The sequence below is a fragment of the Chrysemys picta genome, chromosome 9, assembly GCF_011386835.1.
Source record: "Chrysemys picta bellii isolate R12L10 chromosome 9, ASM1138683v2, whole genome shotgun sequence".
Taxonomy (NCBI): Eukaryota; Metazoa; Chordata; order Testudines; family Emydidae; genus Chrysemys; species Chrysemys picta.
Genome location: NC_088799.1, coordinates 53,752,337 through 53,766,271, shown reverse-complemented (window position 1 = coordinate 53,766,271; position 13,935 = coordinate 53,752,337). Strand labels below are relative to the sequence as shown.

At 45.3% G+C, this 13,935-nt stretch overlaps 1 protein-coding gene across 9 annotated transcripts in view; it reads right to left on the bottom strand.

Annotated features, from left to right (window-relative positions):
• RYK (receptor like tyrosine kinase) overlaps positions 1–13,935 on the bottom strand; it is a 146,784-nt gene that overhangs the window by 75,991 nt on the left and 56,858 nt on the right. For 6 of the 9 annotated variants that reach the window (XM_042853419.2, XM_042853417.2, XM_065557112.1 and 3 more), the window contains exons 2-4: positions 4,200–4,321; positions 1,483–1,582; positions 1,195–1,263 (exon numbers count right to left, since the gene is read on the bottom strand). In XM_042853419.2, the coding sequence (XP_042709353.1) occupies positions 1,195–1,263; positions 1,483–1,546 (133 nt within the window). In that variant the 5' untranslated portion in view covers positions 1,547–1,582; positions 4,200–4,321. Of the gene's footprint in view, positions 1–1,194; positions 1,264–1,482; positions 1,583–4,199; positions 4,322–11,181; positions 11,450–13,935 lie in introns of those variants that run through there. The other 3 variants (XM_008171774.4, XM_005303637.4, XM_065557113.1) reach the window with 2 other exon arrangements.

Below are 13,935 nucleotides of genomic sequence, written 5' to 3'. Positions count from 1 at the left end.
CTAGGCTTGACTCTAGTGCTTACCTGTACAAAAAGGATAAAGATATACAAAAAGCAAAACAGCATTTTACATCCATTGCACACAGGTACAAGTAACTTAAAAGGGTACAAGACAGTGCAGAATTAAACCCAGTAACTGTTACTTTGCTGCTGCAGCAGCAGATGAATGCGTTTGTGAAAATCCCACACAATACAGTTTTATTTCTAAAACATGTTGGAGAGGAATGAATATACACCAAATAGTCGTTTTTATTTGATTTTTTACAATGCATCAATGTCCTTAGTATGTTAAACTTATTTCTACTACTTTTGTTTAAAAAAGACAATCATTAAGTTACTTATCTATACACTACAGAAGTGGGATTAAAATCTGCACAACTGTTGGCCAAACTAGAATAAGAACCTTCTATAAATTCTTGGAATGTGATGCTTCCCTTCTCAGGAAAAGGGAGGCAGGGGAGGGAGGGGGGAAGCACGCCAAGTCCTTGCTCCTCCCCCCTCCCTCCTGCCCGGGGCAATCAGCTGGCTTGCCGCGGAAGGCAGGGGAGGGAGAGCCTGCCCGCTGAGTCCTCGCTCCTTCCCCCTCCCTCCTGCCTCTAAAACGCCGCAAGCCAACTGAGTGCCCTGGGCAGAAGGGAGGCAGGAGGAGCAAGGACTCAGCGCACCTCCCCCTCCCTCCCCTGCCTCCTGCAGGCGGCAATCAGCTGGCTTGCGGCGTTTTGGAGGCAGGAGGGAGGGGGAGGAGGGAGGACTCGGCGGGCAGGCTCCCCCCTCCCTCCCGAACGCAGCAAGCCAGCTGATTGCCCCGGCAGGAGGAAGGGGGGAGGAGCGAGGACTCAGTGCGCCTCCCCCCTCCCTCCCCTACGCAGCAATCAGCTGGCTTGCGGCGTTTAGAAGGGAGGGGAGGGAGGGGGGAGAAGCCAGGATGCAGCGAGTGAAGTAAAAGGGGAGGAGGTGGGGGAGGGGAAGAAGAGGCAGGTCAAGGGTGGGGGCTTGGGGGAAGGAGTGGAGTGGGCTGGGCGGGCTGAAGGTTGAACCCCCTGCCTCTGGTGCTTGCAGAGTAGGGGAAGCTGCCCTGGAACCTAACCCCCGCCATTTACATTAATTCTTATGAGGAAATTGGATTCACTTAACATCATTTCACTTTAAGTCATATTTTTCAGGAACATAACTGCAACGTTAAGTGAGGAGTTACCGTGTTTGATTTTCCTTTGTTTAGCATGTTTCAGAAAGCAGAATTTGTTTATCACATATCTCAGTGCATCTATATCAAGTGAGATACAAGTGTTAAGATTTTCTATATACAGAATTATCTAGATAGGTCATAATTGTTGTATCTTATATGTTACATACAACTAAAATTAAACAAAATTATACTATATGCATTTTTGGGGAAACTAGGAAATGTTACTGAGTACCAGAAAAACAGTATTCATGGTAGTACTTTGCATGTGCCTTCAAAGCTGAAAGCCTGTTTACTCACCTGATAAAGCACGAGGGACTTCTCCTTGAACAGAAATATTAGTCTGAGGCATATCTATAGCCATTGCATTATCTACCTGAAATCCCAGTTTATATTCAACCTGTAACAGTATGTGGGAAAAGGTTAAGAAACTTCAATGATAAAACAATTAATATTAACACATTTTCAAGCAATTTTTATTCGAGATATAAAATTAAAATCACTAATCAAATTTTTGGGGTTTAAAGTACCTCAAGTTCATCACCTAACCTGATTTTCACATGGCATAATGCTCAGTACTCTGAATATCAGGCTCTGTTAAGGTATTTCAAATTGGACATCCAAAAGCACTCTAAATCACTAGTTACATCTTTGAAAATTTAGGCCAGAGTTGTTTTTTAAATAATCCTTTAAAAATGCTTAAGGCTAACTCCAATATATTAAGTTTATTTGCTCAAAAGTGAACACTCATTCTATGGGAATTAAGAAATGAAAAAGGACATTACCACTCACCTAGTAAGTCTATGGGTACGTCTATACTTACCTCCGGGTTCGGCGGTAAGCAATCGATCTTCTGGGATCGATTTATCATGTCTTGTTTAGACGCGATAAATCGATCCCAGAAGTGCTCGCCGTCGACACCGGAACTCCTCCTCCGCAAGAGGAGTACGCGGAGTCGGCGGGGGAGCCTGCCTGCCGCGTGTGGACCCGCGGTAAATACCTTGTAGTTCGAACTAAGATACTTTGACATCAGCTACATTATTCACGTAGCTGAAGTTGCGTATCTTAGCTCGAACTGGGGGTTAGTGTGGACCAGCCCTAAGTATAAGAAGGCTATAAAAGGTAAAAACTTGTTCAACTACAGTTAAGGTTCTTCTCCATTTTAAGACCCCGATTCTGCAATGCTTGCACACAGGAGTAGGATCAAGGCCCATGCCAAAAATTCCAAAAGTTGTAACTGATTATAAGACAAGTAAAAATTATTTCCCTGCTTTGTTTTAATAAAAAAACCAAACAACCTTTGCTTTAGACAGCTAGCTCTATAGGCAAAATGCCTGGATGTAAAGTAAAATGTAACAGGGAGAAGTCTTCACTGAGTAGTGTCTGATCCAATACAAATTGGTTTTGATTTGTCTGATCTATGAACCTTTGAAAATTACACTTTGTGCACATACTGCACAATTAGTACTTTTAAGAAGCACTTTTTGTCAAAGGTCTCACTGGAGGTAGGCTGGGCTATGCATTTGCAGGGAATTAAACATGATGTCCCAGGAGCTCAGAAAAAATCCTACTAAAAATTCATGTGCATACGCAATCCTATAACTTGGAGTTATAAGCAGCATTTCTCAAACTGGGGTCTGAGGACCCCTGGGGGGTCCCCAAGGGTAGGGGGTCCGTGGTCCCCGCTGATCAACTCCTCCCCCTCTGGAAGTGAAGCAGGGCTAAGGCAGGCTCCCTGTCGCTCCCAGAAGCGGCCGGCACATCTCTGAAGCCCCGGGGGAGAGGGGGAGCACGGGGTGAGGAGGGGGTCTCTGCGTGCTGCCCCTACCCTGAGAGCTGACTTCGCAACTCCCATTGGCAGGGAACTGCGGCCAATGGGAGCTGCAGGGACAGTGCCTGCAGGCAGAAGCAGTGCACGAGACCCCTGGCCCCCCTGCCAGAGAGATGTGCCGGTCGCTTTCAGGAACCGCCTGAGGTAAGTGACAGCTGGCTGGAGCCTGCACCCCCTCCTGCACCAAATTCCCTCCCAGAGCCTGCACCCCCTCCCAGAGCCTCCTTCACCCTAACCCCTTGCCCCAGCCTGGTGAAAGTGAGTCACGGTGGGGGAGAGCAAGCGACAGAGAGAGGAGGAATGGAGTGAGGAGGAAGGGAGGGAGGAAGATGGGTCGGGGGGGAGGGGGTGGAACTGGATCTGAACAAGGGGGATTGGGAGTTCCCAAATTTCAAATCAAAATGGGGGTCCTCGGGTTGCAGAAGTTTGAGAACCGCTGCTTTAGATTTTATTTATATAATGTCAAATGTTTGTATTGATTTACTCAAACCCAGCAAAACGACTGTGGTTCAAATTTTACGAAAACATTTACCCTCAGGCAGACTAGACACATAATTTCAGCTGCAAAAACTTCAGCCACAAAGTTGAAGTAATAAGTAAATCAAAATCCTTTAAAATGGAAATGCATAGACAAACTTTACCACAGGTGTTGCTGCACACTCCAATTATAATGGATATATGAAATAAAAAATGATCTCTAAATACCACTCAAATAGATCCCGCTCTTCCCTCAAGCAACGTCTTTTCTAGGAATCCACAGAACACAAGATTCCAAGTTTTCAAAGGCCTTAATTCACAGCTGCCTGTTTCATGTTTAATTCACTGCCAGTATCACACCTGATAGACAGGTAACCTGTAACTGTATTTTGAAATAAAAAAGATGATGCCCCAAAGAACACTTATTTAAAAATTTTCTGAACACTTTAGAAATGTTATGCATCCAACAAGCCGTGCCCTTTTCTTCTCAGTCTTTAATTTCTTCTTGAGCACAATTAGTTGGTTCCCTCTGACTATATATTAAAAAAAAACCCTCAAAACAGTATATCCTTTTATGCACTAGCCTATTCTAATTTGTGTAAAGGAAAGAGCAAAAACGTGGTCCAACTATTGACACTGACCTTTTGTTAAAATCTAGGCAAGACATTCATATATTAAAGTATGTAATGCAAATTCTGTTTATACTTACCTTGGATTTAGCATGCCAACTGAAATGAACACTGTTGGTCTCACTGGGTATTAACAGATTGAAGGACAATGCGTAGTGATTAATAAGATCATTCCTCACATAATATAGCTCTGCATCAAGACCTAGAAATCAGAATATTTAGAAAAAAAATTAGGTGAGGAAAGCAAAAGCCACTAGTAACTGAAGCACAACTACAGTCTCTCTTATTTGAGGTATTCTTGACTCTTCGTACTAGCAGCTCTGTTTTTGTTTTTGTTTTTATTTATATATATATATATATATATATATATATATATATATATATATATATATATATATATATATATATATATATATATATAAAAAATATACACATATACACACACACACACCAAAATTCATACATTCTATTTTTAGATCCATAGTGGAGATGTACCATTATTTTTGTCAGTGTTGAGAAGTACTGCAAATTTCTGACAAAATATTAGTTCATAAGAGGAGCTCACATCCTAAGGACAGACAAATAGACCAGGTCAAGGAAGGGGAAAGAAAAGGGATTTTCTATACAAACTAACAAGAATCACTACAGGCAGTAATGAATGGACCCCTCATCTCATGGACCACATACTATCTATTCCTGTGCATTAAGGGCTCAATTCTGCTCACATTTACAATGATATATGCAGCACTGGCAGACCAGGTGCCAGCTCAGGCCAAGAGCCCTGGTCCTCAATGAATATTGACAAATGCATAGCTAGAAACCAGTCTTGGTCACCTGTGTGTTAGTATTGTTAAATAGATATTAGAGTTATGAGAATGTGTTTAGATTTTATGAAATGCGTGTAGGATGCTGCTTGTATTAATCTTATTAATATCTGTATCCAATGTTACAAGGTAATATTTAAGTGTTTGCTCTCTAACTATAAAAACGTTTGTTAAGACTATAACCACCCCCCTCCACTGCCCCCATAAGGAGAAAAGCATTACCAGGTGTGAAATACTAGTTTACCACAAAAGATGTCATTTCCTCCCCAACAAAAGGTGGCCTTCAGACACCAGCCAAACCACTGGAATATCAGTGGACAAAATACTTTGCTGATTGGTTCCCCCACACTGAAGAGGGTACATACACGAGCCCTCATCCCACCATAGCTTGAACACTGGGGGAAGGGAATACAAATTCCTGACCAGAAGGATCTGTATTACTATGCTGCCTGGAATTTGGAGAGGGCAATATTTCTAAGCATAAGCAAGAGATCCCCATCTGCTTAGCCCTAAACTACATTAAACTTTAGTTAGTTTAATACAGGATTGGCTACAAATTAGAGGATTGAGCCAAAAGAAATCTGATGAGCTTCAAAGACAAGTGTAGAGTCCTGCACTTAGGACAGAAGAATCCCATGCACTGCTACAGACTAGGGGCCGAATGGCTAGGCAGCAGTTCTGCAACTCTTCTCAGGGCTGACATACTCATTACACCGCACATACTAGTGTCATGGTATTTATTTAAAAGGTGACAGTGTACTCCTGGGGGAATTCTGCAGTAAAAAAAACCAAATTTCTGCACCAAAAAAACCATAAATTTCTGCATATTTTATTTGTCAAAATAATGCAATATAATCACACCAGTTTCACTTATTTTGGTAATTTATTTAAACTACCATACAGAAAAAAAAATCACAACTGTTCAGCATTTCCTAAATACATGAAAGTTAAATTACAAATACTAGGTAACCAATACCCTGCATTCCAGTTATAATCCTGGATTTTCATTTAAATTACATAACTTATTTTGATGTTCTATACAGTAGAATGTTGCTTTAAATTACTCAGACTTTTACACATGAAAGTCAGGGCCAGATGAACCTTTTGTGGGCCTGGTGCCAAACATATTTGTGGGCCCTCATAGGGGCAAAGGAGCATGGCGTGGGGAGGTCGGTCCCCAGAGCAAGGGGCCAGCCAGGGGCAATGGCCTCGTCCAAGATTTCCTCCTCCTGGATCAGTCCACTCTCAACTGGCACACGAGCCACCGAAGTATCCACAATGGTCTTCGCAGTGGAGGTGGGGTCACTGCTGAGTATCACATCCAGCTCTTTGTAGAACTGGCAGCTTGTGGGTGCAGCACCGGAGTAGCGGTTTGCCTCCTGCGCTTTGTGGTAGGCGTTCCACTGCTCCTTCGATTTGACCCTGCACTGCGATGTGTCCCAGTCATGGCGCCTTCCTGTCATGTGTCATGAAATCCATCCATAGGTATCATAATTCCTATGGCTGGAGTGAAGCTGGGACTGCACTCCTCTCTCCAAATGCTGGTGAGGTCCAGCAGTGCCAAGCTGGTGCGTGGAGCAGGCATGGCCACCTGGAAAAATGCGCAGTTTCTGCGCACTAAGTGGCTTGGCAGTGTGTACACCTCGGGAGTTACAGCACAGAAAGTTGCTTTACTGCACGGAAACTTGCCAGTGTAGACAGGGCCAAAATCATTGAACTTTGAAAGATATGAGCAAAGACAGAAGCCATCTTTGGCATTCATCATTAGAAGACACACAAGGGAACACAGCTCTTCTAAGCTGAGGAATATGGGTTGTTCAACCAAAGCGTGGGGAGGGGAGGAAAAGGAGGGGAGAGGCATTGAAGTCTCTGGCAATTAAGTATAAGTGAAAACCTCCTTGGGAAAAGATCTTTTGCCTAGAAAAACAAAGGAAGCCAGCATCTTGTACTTCTGTGGAAGGTCCTGACTGAGGGAAAGTGAGTTATTGGTGCGAAGAAGAATGATTGGTGAGAGAAATTATCCTAAACAAATTCAGTACCTCGCTAGATTAAGTTTTAGACCAGTGATACTGAGATCTCAGTGGTCCAGGAGCCAAATTAGCAATCAACATTACCCAAAAGAGCCACAATAGTGTGAATTCATTATTTCATTTACTTCAGTACTATACCTTCATATTTAAACACCATTGCAGGGAAAATATTTAGTTTTTAATATATACATATATTATTCTCCCAGGAAAATGACTGACAAAAGTATTACTATTTTATCAGCTGCAATTGGTTAATAACATAGTAAAAGCATCCTGGTTGGTTAATAATTAAAATCACACCGTGTTTTAATATCATGTGCTGCAAAGAGCTGCAGGAGACACATTAAAGAGCCACTTTGCGACTCGTGAGCCTCAGTTTGAGTATCTCTGTTTAGACTTATATGTATATTTTCAATTTTTTTATTTTTTTGCTTGACACCCTTTCCAACTTTATTCCTTTTACTTGGTATCATTTAATCTATGTCATATTATTAATTTGTTTGTTTTTTTACTATAAACCAACCCAGTGCTGTGTTTAAATGGAAGGGTGTATTTGCATCAGGTAAGTTAATAAGCTGTGATGCGCTTTCGCATCTTTAGAGGAACAAACGAATCTTATTCTCTCTAACTGTCCAGGAAAGGGCTGAACATTACATAGCATATGGTTCTGAGAAAATTCAGGACTGGGAGAGTGTTGGGGTCACTCTGCAAGACGTGATCAAAGCTGGTAGAGATCAGGGAGCATGACTGGTGTGTTGAAGGCAAGCTGCTGGGGTCAGAGTTGCTGGACCAGGGCTGCAGTTATACTAGGGTTACCATATTTTGTGCCTCCAAATGGAGGACACTCCACGGCCCACGGCCCCGCCCCAGCCCAACCCCGCCCCCTCCCCGCCCAACCCCGCCCCCTCCCCAAAGTCTCCGCCCCCTCCCCTGCTTCCCGCGAATATTTGATTCGCGGGAAGCCTGAAGCAGGTAAGGAGGGTGTGGGGGGAGGAGGCGCGGCCCAGGCTGGCCCCCCGGCGTTTCCAGCCTGGGTCAGCTCGGGCCCTGGGGTGCCGGCCCCGGCCCCCGGCCGACCACCCCCCGCCCGCCCAGCACTGCCGGCCCCCGGCCGGCCCGGCTCCCCGCGGCGCCCGGCCGGCCCGGCCCCCCGCGGGCCCGGCCCCCCGCCGGCCCAGCTGACCTCTCGATTTTCCCGGACATGCCCGGCTTTTGGGGATTTCCCCCCGGACGGGGATTTGAGCCCCCAAAAGCCGGACATGTCCGGGAAAATCCGGACGTATGGTAACCCTAGTTATACAGACACTCAGTGTATGCTTGTTGCTGACTGAACATCCCAGACAGGGAGTTACAATAGCAAAGCATGTGAGGCACCCAGGGTTACAAGGTAGACGGTGCTTCAACTCCTCATTTATCTGAAGTGCACCCTGAACCCCATGATAAGGTGGTTTACATTTTAGTTCAAATCTTTACAGGTATGCTTATGGCTGGAAAGTGACAAACTAGAAGGATTATTTTAAGTTTCTAGAAAGATGGGAGGGATAGAATTTGATACATATTAATATGTTCCATTATATGCATCCGAAGTGGGATGTAGCCCACGAAAGCTTATGCTCAAATAAATTTGTTAGTCTCTAAGGTGCCACAAGTACTCCAGTTCTTTTTATGAATATGAAAGTTACTCCAACAGTACAAGGAAGCATGAACGGTAATATTAGTTCATATCTTTAATTTTTCCCTCTAAAAGTCTTGCCTACACAGTTTTAGTTAAACTTGTGCAAAATCAGTAGAAAACCATATTTGGTTAAATCAATTTTTCTACTGATTTAGTTAAACCAGTGCAAAAACTGAGCATAGACCATTCTTAAGTAGGTGAATGCAGCTCTGTCATTCCAGGCATAAACAGATAGATGCATCTTATTCCCACACCACATGGAGATAATATTCCCTCTTGATTTTTTTTTGTGTTGATTCTCACTAAATCCCCACTGGCTCATTAGGATACTGCACCCAAGTTGAAACCCCAAGGCACGTTGTCACTGCTGTGGAGAAAAACTGGAGACTGGATTAAATTTATGAAATGAACCAAATGAAGCATTGACTAATTCAGATTAGCCCTGATGAGAAATTCTCTTTCAAACCATATCTCAAAGAAATAAACAGCTTAAATATCTCACTATTGTAGGGCACAGGCATATTTTAAATATCACAAAGTTAATCACTGGGAAGAATCTGATGGACAGTAGTAGGCCCCCACTTAGAGAGGAAAAAATACAGTGTGACGGTACCTCCCATAAGGCTTTATGGAAATATGCTTACAATGTGTTTTATGCTACATATGCCATGTAACACCTCAAAGGTTATGATCTACTGAATCTATTAATCCTATTTGTATGCATGTATCATTTTTGTATTCAAAGTTATGAATATTGGCTGGGTACTGCCTTGATTTCTAAATAATCTTAGTAGAGCATTTGGTCAGTTTCTTCAAAAAGGAATGTTGAAGTTAAGTACCGAATCAAAAGGCACTTAGAGGACAACGGACCTTGGAATGCTCCAATCCACATAAGAAGTCTACTTGAGGACATTCAAGGTAGCATGTGAACAATGGATGCTACCTGTAAAAACTGAGTCATGCATGGACATGTGACTTGCCCAGGTGACTCCTAAACTCCATCTTGGGCCATACCAATCTAATTAATGCAACTGTTTTCTAAACAATGTTGGTTTGAGCAGCATGAGAATAAAGAAGTTGACTAACTCCATGAAATGTTGAATTCCTCTTTGAAACAAAATTAGGAGGAGTTTGTCTGAATCACTTTTATAGCAGATAAGACTGGTTAAAGGAGAAAGCTTCCAGCTTGCTAACATGTCCTGCTGACAAGAAAGCAAATAGAAACAATATTGTCCCCACCAGAATTCAGAAGGAACTCAAGGTTCAAAAGAAACCTGTGGCATCAGACAGATTCCATTGCTTGACAGGGCAGAGCTAAGAAATTGACATTTGTGAAAACCATCTGTAGACGTCCGGGGTGGGGCTCGTCCCTCGCAGGGGCGACCGGGAGCCAGGCCGCCTCACATCACGAGGCCGGGAAACCGTTCAGTCTGGCAAGTCCAAGCCCTAGGTCGGGGCGGGGCAGCAAACAAGCAGTGGTTCAGGGGCTCAGGCCCTCAGGCAGGGCTGAGCCAACACACAGTAGTTCAGGCGCTCAGGCCCTCAGGCAGAGGCTGAGCAAACAAACAGTACTTCAGGGCTCAGGCTGGCGCTGAGCATTGGCTTGAGGGTAGGGGAGGAGGAGAGACTTGGCTTGAGGGTAGGGGGAACACAGGCCCACCCACTCCACTGTGTTCCAGCCCGGGGCCCTGTCAGCAGCAATCCGTCTACTGCTGGGTCATTGGGGATCCTCAGCGCAACACACTGACATGGGTTTGGGGTCTGCTATCCCCGGGCCACTTCCCAACTCCTCCTCCATGGGTACCTGCACGTCCTTAGCCTCGTCCGCCGTGTCCCAGACCATGGGCTCCTCAGGGCAGCTAGCGTTGGGTAGGTTGGGTGGCCCGTCCGGACCCTCGGTGAGGGGAAGTTCAGTCCGCTCCTCAGGATACCGGGCTCGGGGCAGGCTCGGCCAGTCCTCCTCAGGATACCGGGCTCGGGGCAGGCTCGGCCAGTCCTGCTCAGGATACCGGGCTCGGGGCAGGCTCGGCCCGGCAGAAGCTCGGGCACCAGCGTCTGTCCTCTCCCGCGGTCAGACGGCAACTGAGCGCTGGGGCCGGACCTTTATACTTCCTGTCCCGCCCCTTGACTTCCGGGGGGCGGGGACAGGCGGCGGCGGTGACTCCGCCCACTCTGGCGGCTGTTCTGGCTCGTCCCTTGCAGGGGCGACCGGGATCCAGGCCGCCTCACTACACCATCTAAACAAAATTCCAAGATATTCTGAGTTGACAGATTCAATAAATCTGTCATCTCTCTGACACCCCTGCCTGGCTGTGCAAAGACTTCAACTTCGAAAAGGAAATCCACTAGCTCTTATAAATACCCATGCTCTAGATATGACCATTCAAGTATCAGGATGGTACCAGGAGCTTGCAGGTAGATGATATGAGCTACACGACCACTCTGCTACACTGTTTTAAGAACTGCTGTCCAACCCAATAAAGTGGCAGATTAGGCCTCCTTATTGCACATGGCGGAAGGAAAGATTACTGACCCTGTGAAGTAGCTGCGGTTCTTCAAAATGTGCATCCCAGTGGGGGCTCCACTTCCGGTACCCCCAGATGGAAGAGGGAACATCAAAATAGAGTCCAGTACAGAAGACAGAACTCCACTGCCAACTGCCACATCAGATCTAGAGGCATGCATCAAGGCACGGTGTTTGGCGAATGTATGTACTGTAGTGGCTCTGCAAGATTGCTAGTACCGGAATGTCCTTAAAGAGGGCCATAGACGCTGTGACCTTGACCTTGTAAAGTACACCAGAACCCTAGCAGGAAACAGAATATTGGCAGCATTATAGCAAGCAATAATACACCCTGAAATCCACCTTGATAGTACTGGGGTAAAAATAGTGGATCCCTTAGATCTGTCTGCAATGAAAGTGAATAGTCTATTCTAAGACAATGTTTCTTGACTTTACCCAGGACCAGTTTGCTGCTTTCCTAGACTGTGTTAGCGATATCTCAGGGACCGATGCCGGTCCACAGACCAGTCATTGAGAACTGGAGATTTCCAAAATTGTTTGGTCCTATCTAGATAGAAGGCCAATGCTCTTCTGATGTCTAAAGTGCAAAAAGAAGCTTCCTGTCTTGAGCGATGTTGGTTTGTTTGGTTTGGGTTTTTTTGGGGGGGGGGGGGGGGGAAGAAGGGGAGAGAGACTCAAATGGATAGTCTGGTTCAGATGAAACTTTGACACCTGAGGCAGGAATTTAGGGTGTGGACGTAGGGAAACCTTGTCCTTCAAGAAAACTATAAGAGAAAGATCTGCGATCAAGGCCCTGAACTCTCTAACTCTTTGAGTCAGATGTAATGGCTATTAAAAAGGTCATCTTTATAGATTCAATAAGGAACAGATTGCCATAGATCAGGGGTGGCCAACCTGTGGCTCCGGAGCCACATGCGGCTCTTCAGAAATTAATATGCGGCTCCTTGTATAGGCACTGACTCCGAGGCTGGAGCTACAGGTGCCAGCTTTCCAATGTGCCAAGAGGTGCTCACTGCTCAACCCCTGGCTCTGCCACAGACCCTACCCCCACTCCACCCCTTCCCCGCCCCCTCCCCCGAGCCTGCCGTGCCCTCGCTCCCACCCTCTCCCCCAGAGCCTCCTGCATGCCACGAAACAGCTGATCAGGAGGTGCAGGGAGGCGCTGATTGGCAGGACTGCTGATGGGTGGGAAACGTTGGGAGCGGGTGGTGGAGCTGCTGGGGCACTGACGACATATTACTGTGGCTCTTTAGCAATGTACATTGGTAAATTCTGGCTCCTTCTCAGGCTCAGGTTGGCCACCCCTGCCATAGAGTCATAACAAATTTCTTGTGAGACTTCTGAACTAGATTAAGATTCCAAACCAGAGTCCGGGCTTTTATTTGAGGGAGAGGTTCCCCAGTCCTTTAATTAATCTTATAGTTGTAGGGTGAGAAAACACTGAGACCCTTCCCAATAGGGAATGAAATCTGTTATCGCAGCCAAATGAACCTTGATCAAGCTACCTGAGATAAACCCATTTTCTTCAGTTGTAGAAGGTAATCCAGGATAAGTGAAAGTGAGGAAGATTGAGGTGTGAGTCATTGGTGTTACACCAATAGCTCATCTTTTCCATTTCTGAAGATACAATGGGTAGATTCTTTCCTGCTGTTTAACAACACCTGCTACACCTCTACTGAGGTAGACTCTCTCTGCCAATCATTGAGGAGCCATGCTCCTTGAAACAGTGAACTTCCAGGTTGGGATGAAGCATTCTCCCCACATTTTGGGAGAGATGAGGGGTGCACGGAAGACTGATAACTGGACAAGTTATCAGGGGGCGGGAGGGAGGGATAGCTCAGTGGTTTGAGCACTGGCCTGCTAAACCCAGGGTTGTGAGTTCAATCCTTGAGGATCTGGGGCAAAATAAGTACTTGGTCCTGCTAGTGAAAGCAGGGGGCTGGACTCGACCTTTCAAGGTCCCTTCCAGTTCTAGGAAATGGGATATTAATTATTATTATTATTACTACTACAAGGAGATATCAAACAAGTAAGAGTACCATGCTTGTCTTGGCCACATTGGGACTATTAGGATAGCCCTGGCTTTGTTCTACCTGATCTTGTTAATCACCGTTAGAATTAGAGGCACTGGGGAAAATGAACAACATAGGCCCTTTGTCCAAGATAGGAGGAAGGCCTCTCCCAGGAAATGGATGCCTAGACACCCTCTTGAACAGAAAAGAAGATACTTCTTGTTTGTGGCAGTTGTGAAAAGGTCCACTTCCAGACATCCCCACATTCAAAATAGGTCATTTAGGATTCGTGGGTCCAATTTCCATTCACAGTCCTGGGGAAAGTGCCTGCTGCTGACATCAGCCATGGTATTTTGTACACCAGGAAGGTACACTGCCCAAATGCGAATGTGATGGACTATGCACCAATTCCATAACTGTATCGCTTCAGCACGCAGAGAGGTGGATCTCGCGCTCCGCTGTTTGGTTGATATAAAACAGGGGTAGGCAACCTATGGCACGCGTGCCGAAGGTGGCATGCGAGCTGATTTTCAGTGGCACTCTCACTGCCCGGGTCCTGGCCACAGGTCCAGGGGGCTCTGCATTTTAATTTAATTTTAAATGAAGCTTCTTAAACATTTTAAAAACCTTATTTACTTTACATACAAATAGTTTAGTTATATATTATAGACCTATAGAAAGAGACCTTCTAAAAACATTAAAATGTATTACTGGCATGCAAAACCTTAAATTAGAGTGAATAAATGAAGAC